The 10565-nt window shown below is 39.9% G+C and overlaps 1 protein-coding gene across 2 annotated transcripts in view; it reads left to right on the forward strand.

Moving 5' to 3' along the window:
- The window catches only part of GLRA2 (glycine receptor, alpha 2), a 129524-nt gene that overhangs the window by 15224 nt on the left and 103735 nt on the right, over positions 1-10565 (forward strand). Inside the window, exon 3 of one of the 2 annotated variants that reach the window (XM_009325458.1) lies at positions 7114-7181. In XM_009325458.1, coding sequence (XP_009323733.1) covers positions 7114-7181 — 68 coding nt within the window. Of the gene's footprint in view, positions 1-7113; positions 7182-7277; positions 7346-10565 lie in introns of both variants that reach the window. The other variant, XM_009325459.1, reaches the window with a different exon arrangement.

The raw sequence follows: 10565 nt of genomic DNA on the forward strand, positions 1-10565 counted from the left end.
GTTGTGTCTCTCTCTCACCTGCTTTGGGTAGGGCATGTTGTGTCTCCTTCAGCCTGTAAACACCATTGCCATAAGTGGCATTGCTCACATATATCCCTCAGATACTTGGTAGTATTTGGACTCAGTGATATCATCAGTGGGAATGAGAGTCTTAAAAAGGATTTAGACACCTATCTGCAGGTTTTGCTCTGGCTCTGTAAGTGCCTTTGTGGCTTTTAGCCTTATTCTGTTGATCATAAATGTATATTGATATCACAGAATATGATTCTGAGTCTCAGATGCAACAGTAAGCACCCAAAACTGTTGCCACATTCCCACCAGGAGATATGGCATTCTCAGCAAGCTAAGTTATTATATATGACAGATGAACTTTCAGAGGATGTTGGTTTTAGCTTGATGAAGCAGAACAATAATTTTGTCTTTATTTGATTTTTCCAGCAAATTGCATCAGTGCAAAGTACCATACAATTACTGTTTTTCAGAGGTTCCTGAGATCTCTGCCCTTGTGGAATTTTTTTTTTGGCATTTGGAAATTTGTTTGTTTGTTTGTTTAGTAGGTAGAATTGTCATTAATGAATAATAAAAGTGACATAAGCATAGTAATTTCTGTGGTACATTGGATTGTGGTGAATACTTCTAAAGAAGAAGGAATTATCTGTTTACTGGGCACGATTATACTTAGGGAGTCAGGGTGATGGACTCCACAGAAATCCCACAGAAAGACAAGCTCATAAATGAAAGGCATCACTCCCCAACAAGAAATGTCACCTTGATTTGTAAGCCTTAGCATAACTATGTTGTCCCGGTGCCATTCATTTTGCCTCCTGTGATTGATACATTTGCCTTGCTGTTAACACTGTAATGAGGTGATGATGTTTAAATGGAGGAAAACATTGGTTTTGCCCAAAGGCAGAATGGTAGGAAAAGAGAGAAGGCTTACCTAGGCACTTGAAATAAGACTACCTGTGGTTTACCTCCTGCTTTCTTACTAGAATGTTAAGCAAACCCTTTAAATCGTGAATTTTCTCATCAGGGGTTAGACTATGCATTATACAGATCCTTGAAAACAAGTGTGCAAGCTGCACTGCTTCTGGAGTAGCTGCAGGATCCCCGTGGCTCAGAGGAACTTGTCTAGTGCATCAAAGCTGCCTTTCTCTCCCTGGCCCAATATCCATGGTCCCTGGCCACAGGACAAGCTGAGCTGCCTTTGATAGCACTTCTCCTGTCCTTACCCTGCCTGCCTCACTCTGAGCAGGGAGGAAGCTAGGAGGATAAACAACTTGCTCCTGCCTAATGACCATGGCCAGCTGAGGTGTCACAGCAGTAGTTCAGCCTTGCTGTCTGATTTACAGGGATGTGCCTGCAGAGCCATGAAGAGATGCATTGGCAAGCTCGTGAAGTGGTAAATCAGGTACTGTAGTACTGCAGCTGCAAAAGCAGAGCCTTCCATGGAGGTTAGCTCTGTTTTAGGTCTCATGCGGACTGTGCTGGACATTGGAGGCTGTTCAGTTTGGGTGAGAAAAAATGGTTGCTAAAACCCCAGCTGCCTCCAGAACTGGCAATTAAAAAACCAACTCCAGCAAGCTCTGCTACCCTCCCCTGTCCTAGGATCTGTATTACCAGTGCTCAGGTCATCATGTGGGTCTTTGTCCTGCCCTCACCCACATTTTGACCCCCTCCCTCGTTTAAGCTCAAGCATGAAATCCCTGCTCCACAGATGAGGGGACGCCTAGGCCCTGGTGAGATCACTGCCTCCTCACTTTGCCCCTCGGTCCTGTTCCTGGATCTCTGCCCTATCCCTACACTCTAGTGGAATTGATTTTAGTCTTTTCAAACAGTCCTGATGCTTATCCTGCTCTCTGTGGTAAGGGGAGAGGGACAGTTCCGTTCACCTTTCTCCTCTGTATATGGGACAAAATAAATCTTCTGACATGGTGAGAAAAGACTCCTTCCACTGGCACATGGGCCAAAGTCAGAAGGTGGACCAAAAAATATTACATATAGAGAAAGACACGAGATTCTTCACAGATCTGTAAATATCTTGCCAATATTTTCACTGTCATTCCATGAGGTAGTTCTGTCTCATTATCTCTCATTTTTGCTTCCACATCTCTCTGCTTTTCCCACAGTTCTCTGTGTGCATTTGTACTGTATTTTAGTTTGCCTTACAAAATCCCTTAATAAATACACATATCAAAGAAAATTGGCAAGTGCACAGGTATCATTTTAAATCTCTTGTATGATTATAATATTCCCACTAAGGACATTTTAGCTATATGGCTGAAGGAAAAAAGGCTGCCAGATGCAGCCTGGAAACTGTACACCAAAAAGGCAGAGTTGGGATGGACATGAGAATACAGGTATGATTAGTTGCAGTTAGGATGATCTCCAGGGCAAGACTGCAAGTAAGTCTTCTAAAGAACCTACCAAATGAAGGAAGCTTTGGGGCCGTGTGTTATCAATACTGAAGAATATTAAGCAAAAGCTGCAGTTAGCAGCTGAACGGAGCTCAGCGTACGTCTTTCAGCACTCGCCACTCAACATGGGGACTTCCCCATGCGTTGGGATGAATTCACCCCCTCTGGGAGCTGACAAGGAAAGTATTCACTGTCTAGCCAGACGGTGGCAAAATCACAGCCAGCTTTGGTACAGGAGCTAGGAGGCAATATGCCACAGCAGATTCAGGGGAATATCCAGTATCTTTAGGGTTTCTCGTGGGTAAGGTGAGCAGATGAGTTCTTAGGACTTTCTGTAAGTGCTAAGTGCCCTGAAGTCACGGGAGGTGTATGAGACATTATAATGTCAGGGCTTTTCAAAAAGACAGTGTATTGGAGAATCCCATCAGCTGGCAGTAGCAGCAGTGCCCCCTGGGAAGCAGGGGGGAAGGAGCTGCAGGGAACAGAAGCGGTATCTTAGCTGTTTGTCAGAATACAAGACATCTACTTTCTGGTGGATTTGAGCATTAGCTACCTGTTTTAGGTTTGGGTTTTTCTTTTTTTTTTTCCTGAGTCCTTTCAGAGGACAGACATTTTCCTTATGACTCAAAAATCACTTTGATTATCTTGAATTTGCCTGAAAAGCACCTGGACTGTTACCTTGTTGCATTGGAGGTGACAAAAAGAAAACTAAGGGGAAAAGAGGATTTCATTATAAAGTATACTTTGCTTAATTTTTTACAGGTAATGTCAACTCTTTTTAGATTTTAGGTAGTAAAGTCAAATTAAATGTTTCCATTGCCTTTGAAGAGTTTTAGATTATGTTCTCAAACTTTGGCTATACTTCATAGAAGTTTACTGCTTTCAGTTTAAATGAACTATTAGATTAGAAAAATCTTATAGGATGGAGTGTGTGAAATGCTTCATTGGAAAAAGTGACGTTGTGTGCTCTCTTTAAAGTGCACTTCTTCCTTAAGATGTACAACACCTATACACCCCCTCCCCACTGGAATAATATCAACAATAGAAAAATAAGATCAATAAAAAAAGAATAAAAGCATTGCAAACTTCAGTGCTCAGCTAGTTACCTTTTTCTTATCTACTTCATTTGGCTTGTGTTTCCTATGCACATTTAGAAACCCCATCACTTACAGATTGACTTTGAGAGAAAGTTGGACTTTTAGCTTAGAATCTGTAAGTTATATGATCAAATGTTAGTTTTTAAGATCCTCTGTTAATTATCTTCCATTCTGATTTGGTTGCAAATCTTGCATTACACTTTTGATGTTTATAAACAAATCTAAATTATCAGAAAAAAATTGAATTGGTGATATCTCACCATAAAGCTCTTTCCAGAAAACTGAGGATGAAGAGAACGTGACAGATTTTGCTGGCAGTACTTATGTTTACTGAGATCTTATACTATTCCATGTCTACCCGCAGAAGGCAAGTAAAAGATGTTATACTATTGAGTAGAGAAATGGAGGGAGATGTTTGCTTTGTTGTAAGATACAGTGCTCTAGCATGTACCTACTTAGTGCACATCTGAATTGCAGCCTGTGGTGTGGTAGTGTATTTCCTAAAATAGGTAAGCATGTTTACTAGGTTCTGCTGGCACTCAGGAACTGAAAGCTGTGGTGCTCACATATGGCAGCTTTTGCAAGACAACACCATGAGATTGAAGAAAAGTTGGCAAAGAGCATGGGAAAATGCCAAGGCACCCAATGCCTCCTTCACCTCAGTCTTTGCTGATAAGACTGGTCTTCAGGAATCCCATGCCCCTGAGACCTGTGGCAAAGTTCAGATCAAGGAAAACTCAGTGGAGAAGAATCAGGCTACAGAGCATTTAGACTAACTGGACACAGACAAGTCCATGGGACCACATAAGTAGCACCCACAAGTACCGAGGGAGCTGGCTGATGGCACTGTGAGGCCATTCTTAATTATCTTCGAAAGGTCATGGCAACTGGAGGAGGTTCCTCATCACGGGAAAAAAAATGTCATTCCTATCTTCAAGAAGGACAAGGAGGAGGATCCAGGAACTACAGGCTGGCCAGCCTTACCTCAAAGCCTGGATCAAAGCCTCCTTGAAGCCATTTCCAGATATGAAGGACAGGAAGATGGCTGGGGGTAGTCAGCATGGATTTATGAAGGGGAAATCATTCCTGACCATGCTAATAGCCTTCTACAATGACTTGACTGGCTTCATGGATGAGGGGAGAGCAGTGGATATTGTTTAGCTCAACTTTAGCAAGGCTTTTAGCACTGTCTCTCACAACATCCTCATAGACAAATTATTGGAACAGGCTAGCTAAATGGACAGTGAGGTGCATGGAAACCTGGCTGAATTGCCATGCTGCAAGGTTTGCGATCAGCAATATGAAGTCCAGCTGGAGGCCAGTCACTACTGGTGTACTGCAGGGGTCAATAATGGGCCAATACTGTTTAACATCTTCATTAATTACCTGGATGATGGGACAGAGTGCATCCTCAACAAGTTTGCAGGAGATACAAGACTGGGAGGAATGGTTGATGCCCCAGAGGGATTTGTTGCCATTCAGAGGGACCTGGATAGGCTGCAGAAATGGGCCAACAGGAGCCTCACGATGTTCAGCAAGGGGACATGCAGTCCTGCACCTGGGGAGGAACAATCTGGGAGATGACCAGCTGGAATGTAGCTTTGCAGTAAAGGCCACGGTGGTCCTGGTGGACACCAAGTTGAACATGAGCTAGCAATGTGCCCTTGTGGCAAAGAAGGCCAATAGCCTCCTGGGCCGCATTAGACAGAGCATTGCCAGCAGGCTGAGGGAGGGGATCCTTCACTCTGCTCAGAACTGGTGAGACACATCTGGAGTGCTGGGTCCAGCTCTGGTCTCCCCAGTACGAGAGAGACATGGACTTACTGGTATGGACCCAGCAAAGGGTCACAAAGGTGATTAAATTACTGGAGGATCTGTCATACAAGAAGAGGCTGAGATTGCTGAGGCCGCTCAGCCTGGACAAGGGGGATCTTATCCATGTGCATAAAAAACTTATGGGGGTAAGTAAAGAAGATGGAGCCAGATTCTTCTCAGTGGTGCCCAGTTACAGGACAAGAGGCAATGGGCACAAACTGAAACACAGGAAGTTCCACTTAAACATAAGATAAACCTTTTACTGTGAGGGTGACTGAGCACTGGCACAGGTTGCCCAGAGAAGCTGTGGAGTCTCCATCCCTGGAGATATACAAAACCTGATGGGGCATGGTCCTGAGCAACTTGCTCTAGCTGACCCTGCTCTAGAACTAGATGGACGAGGGGGACTGGGTGATCTCCAGAGGTTCCTTCCAACTTCAATGATTCAGTGATTCTGTTTGTTTAGATGTAGAGAAATATGTTGGTCAAGCTGCCCAGCTAGTAGAAATATCAAGTAAAAAGGAAAAAAATGATACCATGGAGGGAGAATAGCAGACTATTTGACTTGTTTTAGCTTGGCGTTGAAAGTGAAAACATATTTAAAACATAAAAAGGAAGTGTTTTTTTAAAAAGAGTTGTTACAAAAACTGGGTTGAACAACACACTTCACTGGAATTTAAGAGCCTCAAAACACATTACTGTTGTGGTTTTTCTTCCCAAAACCAAAATGTTTGTTTCCTCGGAGGTGGGTGGTCTAGCACTCAGGAAGCTGATACTGTACTGGGTTTCACTGGGCGTTTCACGTTACTTTATCTTTGCATTTTTCAGAAAATAAAGTAATAATGTTTCCATCTTTTGTAAAGCAATCTCAGATCTAAATATGAAACCAAATGTAGGTATTCATATTCTGTGCACTGACATGATCTTTTGTAATATAAGGAAAATTTTGTGATTGAAAATAATAATGAGAAAAGAGAGAAGAAAGTACTTGATACTCAGTGCTTATATCAACTTTTGTGTCACTGAAATTCAGGCATTTAGCATTAATCCTTTTTGATTCAGTTGAGAACCCCTGTTTATTTCGTCACACCTGAAAAAACTAGGAGGCTAATAGACAACTAATTAAATATTAAGTCCCCATTCATTCGGCTACACGTCAGTGGCTGCTGAATAACAGGAAAGGAGGTGGGAGGGAAGAGATTACGAATAGCTGTTTAGTGAAAGCTGTGTCAAGCCAGAAAAGATATTGCTAAAATATTTGTTTATGGCAAGGCAGACATCTCCAGATCAGGTGCACAAAGAGCTGCTTGTATAAGTCCATTTTCAGTGGACTGGAGTCAATGTGAAAAGTGACCCTTGCTTACTGGGAATTTCAGTGGCAAGCCTTTGCATACATAGCGGAATAGGTGTGATAGGAGAGATAATCTTTTAATTTTAAGTCTGAGATGGAAGGGAGAGAGGAGTGGTTGCAATGCTAAAACATATTCTGCGTTGGTACTGCGGATAAAGAAAAAGCTGTTATACCCATGCCCTCATCCAACCCTTCTCATAAATCCTTAATGCAAGGATGTAGTTCTGTGTATTTCTGTAACAACTTCCAATGAAACTAGGTTAATTAAATTAGTGTGGATAATGTTTTTCTTTTGATCGATATTTACATGATCTGTTTGGGAAAACTCACTTTCTACTTGTTTTCAGCCACATCTGTATCAGATTGTACGGAGGCTGAGGGATCTGTACTTTTGTTTCAATGTATATTGCAACATTTTTATTGCATTCCACAGGTCCTCCAGTAAACGTTACTTGCAATATTTTTATCAACAGTTTTGGATCAGTCACAGAAACCACAATGGTAAGTGCTATGATGCCCTTGGCAAGAGAACGACAATACTTAATATATGTCATGAACACAACCTGTCAATTTTTCTATTTATTGTTCAACTTGCAGGTCCTCCTGTAAATGTTACCTGCAACATATTTATCAACAGCTTTGGTTCAATAGCAGAAACTACAATGGTGAGTGGGACTGGTCATTGAAGCCATCTTGTGAAGCAGTGGGATGTGATGTAGAATAGAGGTGCTCAGGATGTGGGGACGTTTACTAAGTTATTAAGCTACTAAAAACCTACCAGCTTAATTAAAATAAAATAAAAATAAAATAACTATATAAAGAGATATATACATTATTAAACTCAACTACCAGGTCTAAACGTACATATGCAGTGACTGCACCACAGTCTGCAGTGACTGTGATGGCAGCAAATATAGGTGTGTGCAAACCAGCTTTCTCAGTTTTTATTAGCACTGAAGAGGCAGAGTAACGGCTGGAGCTCAGCTGTGGGGCTCCCTGCCAAGTACTCCACATTTTGAGTGGGTCTTACACCACATGCCGAGTTATCTGCTGCTGCAGACTGCGCTGACAGAGCTACCAGAACAGTCTTGCTTAACTTAGCTAAATCTCTGTGAATTGCAGCCACATCAGTAACTGAAGTGAATGCATAACTTGAGTCAAATGACTAAAACATATAGCTATAAGGAGACTTGGTTATTTTGAGGGTTAAATTGGTACTAAGAAATGATGGGATCCCAGCTGATTGAAATGTATATTTTGACTGAATTCAAAGAACGCTATCAGTCAAAAAAACAAGGCCAAAATGAAAATGTCAGAGTTTTAATTCTGATATATATAAAAATAAATAGCTCAATTTTTCATTTAAAGATGAGATATTTCTTTTAAAAATTGCCAAAATTTAGGATTAACGAAGTCAAGCTAAAAAAATGGAAATGACAATTTTCGTCCAACTTTTTTCTTTTTTAGTCTAGAATTGAATTTTCTTTTCTTTTCAATACTTGCTAGGAAAAATGAAAAAAAAGTTTTCTGAGTCCATTTGAAAAGATGCTGAGTTTTTTAATCTTCTTTTTCAAACCATTAACGAAAAAGAGAAGTTATTTATTCAAGCATACATACACCTGACTAGTGGGGTTAGTCCAGAGAGATATTTTTGATGGCTTTCTTATAACAATGTGATAAACCCATAATAATTATCAGGTGCTTATATGCAAGAAGCACGTTAAACCCATTCTAGAAAGGATCTAGTGACAAATCCCAGCTTGACTTTGAGCTCTTCAAGTCACCGCTGCCACAGAATAAACTAAAAGCGGGTGCTCTCACCTTCATTGAAATTTTGCAAGAGTTAATTTCGTTGCCATAGGACACTATGGACAGCTATGGACACTTTTGAAGCAATTGCAATGTAGTTTCACAACTCTGTTTTCCGGGGATTCCTGCAGAGTGTCCAGGCCTTTCTGTATTTGCTGAAGCCAGCAGCAATAAAGGTGCTTAGCATCCTGTAGGACTGAGTTCTTGGTAGCTAAAAATGAACTTGCTACCCACAAAAGGACTTAAGGTATACCAAAGAACCGTTTTTTTATAAAATGGGATAGATACTGCCTTGCGATATTTGCATTATGATGGAAGAGCAGATATTTAGCTCAACTTATTTTATTTAATATTCAAATACTTCATTTAAATTCAATTGTAATTCATGCCATCATTTTAGAAAGTGGTGCCTAAGGAATGTAGGAATGCAAATCTTCTGCTCCTAAATATTTTTATTTAAAAAAACACCCTGTTATTTGATGTTTTCTAGAGATAAAGGGCAAGTTATTACTAGGCAGGTTGCTTTCTTAAATAGTGTGGGAAAGACTCTTCTATAAATTATAAGCTATAGCATACAGAGCTATAAAATAAACAGATACATAAATGCTTTAGAGTACGTATCTGTAATATTTTTAAAACACCTTAAAAGAAAACTAAAATCAAGTTAAAAATGACAGGAGAAAACATATCTTCACGTAACATAATTATCAACAGATTTAATTTTCAGTTTTTTTTTAAAACTTAATTTGTTTTCCTATGTTTAAAGGATTCTGAGAAGATAGCTATGAACGTAGCCTTTTTTACCCAGCTATGTCTGTTCATCCTAGCATGTAGAGGCATCAGCATAGTGTTAAGTAGCAAAAATCCTGCACGTCACTGGCTTTACAAGATGGCATTCAATGAAAATATTTGCACGACCTAATGCTGATTGCATTAATTAGACTCCTTCATTGCTTTGATTAAATCCCCTCATTGCATTTTACCTTCTATCAAATATGTTAATGTGCACCTTTCCAATGTTCATTAACACATTCTGCTGAAAACAGCCAAACATTCAAGCAGATGAAAACAAAGACTATTGGCTTTCTTATTTTGCTTTGTTCATATCTACCGAAAGTGTGGAAAGATTTCTCTTAGATGTTGTTCAATGGTTTGATATTGATTTTCTTAATGCTGTCAGTTCTTTAATGACTAGTGTGACTAGTTTTAGGATGTTTTTAAACCACCAGAGGCAGACATCAATTACTGTTCCATCTACTTTTCCTTTCTGAAACAGATGTAATCATTTGGTGAAAATGTTGGCATCCCTTGTGATAAATAATGCGTTTTGTTTTACTCCTAGGATTCATTTTTCCCTATAAAATGCTCTTGATGGTTTTGACATAAAACTAAAAGATTCATTTAAAACCCTGGATTGTAAATTCAATAGAGACAGTCCTGTCTCAGAGGACAGGAATGCTTAGTGAAACCATGTATATGTGCTGAAGGGACGTTATTAGAATATAACTTGGACGATCTACAGTAACTCACTGGAAACTTCGGAAAGGAAAACTTGTTTAGAGAAGCTTGGCAAACAGGATTACAGTCCCAGACCTACTAAATTCAGCAAGCCAGGTTCTCGATAACATCAGCAGGAGTAGCTTCTGTTTTCTGATTGGGACGACACCAGGATAAAATTAATGCCTGTGTGAAAAGCCAGCACAACTCTTATGTCCAGTATATTCTTCTAAAAGCTAAACCACTTCATTCAGAAATAAAACGGGATTTTATGCTGGCTTTCTCCAAATGGATGAACTCCATAGAGTCATCATGAGTTCTGTTCCCAAAAATCTAGGGAAACCAATTGCATATTAGTCTTTCTGCACTATAATGCACATATGGGACAGTATCACAACTGATTTTTTTTTTCTCCAAAAGAAATGGTTTTCTTCCATATTAGAATGATGTATATTATACCAAAATAAAAATAGTAAAAAAAGGGCCAGATCAGAGTCAAGATGGAATTGTTGGAAATTTTCTTCATTGATTTGCTTGTCTTTCATTTAAGCCCTAACTTGCAAAGAAAGAAAAAAAGGC

This window comes from Pygoscelis adeliae, unplaced genomic scaffold (assembly GCF_000699105.1).
Source record: "Pygoscelis adeliae isolate BGI_AS28 unplaced genomic scaffold, ASM69910v1 Scaffold386, whole genome shotgun sequence".
Taxonomy (NCBI): Eukaryota; Metazoa; Chordata; class Aves; order Sphenisciformes; family Spheniscidae; genus Pygoscelis; species Pygoscelis adeliae.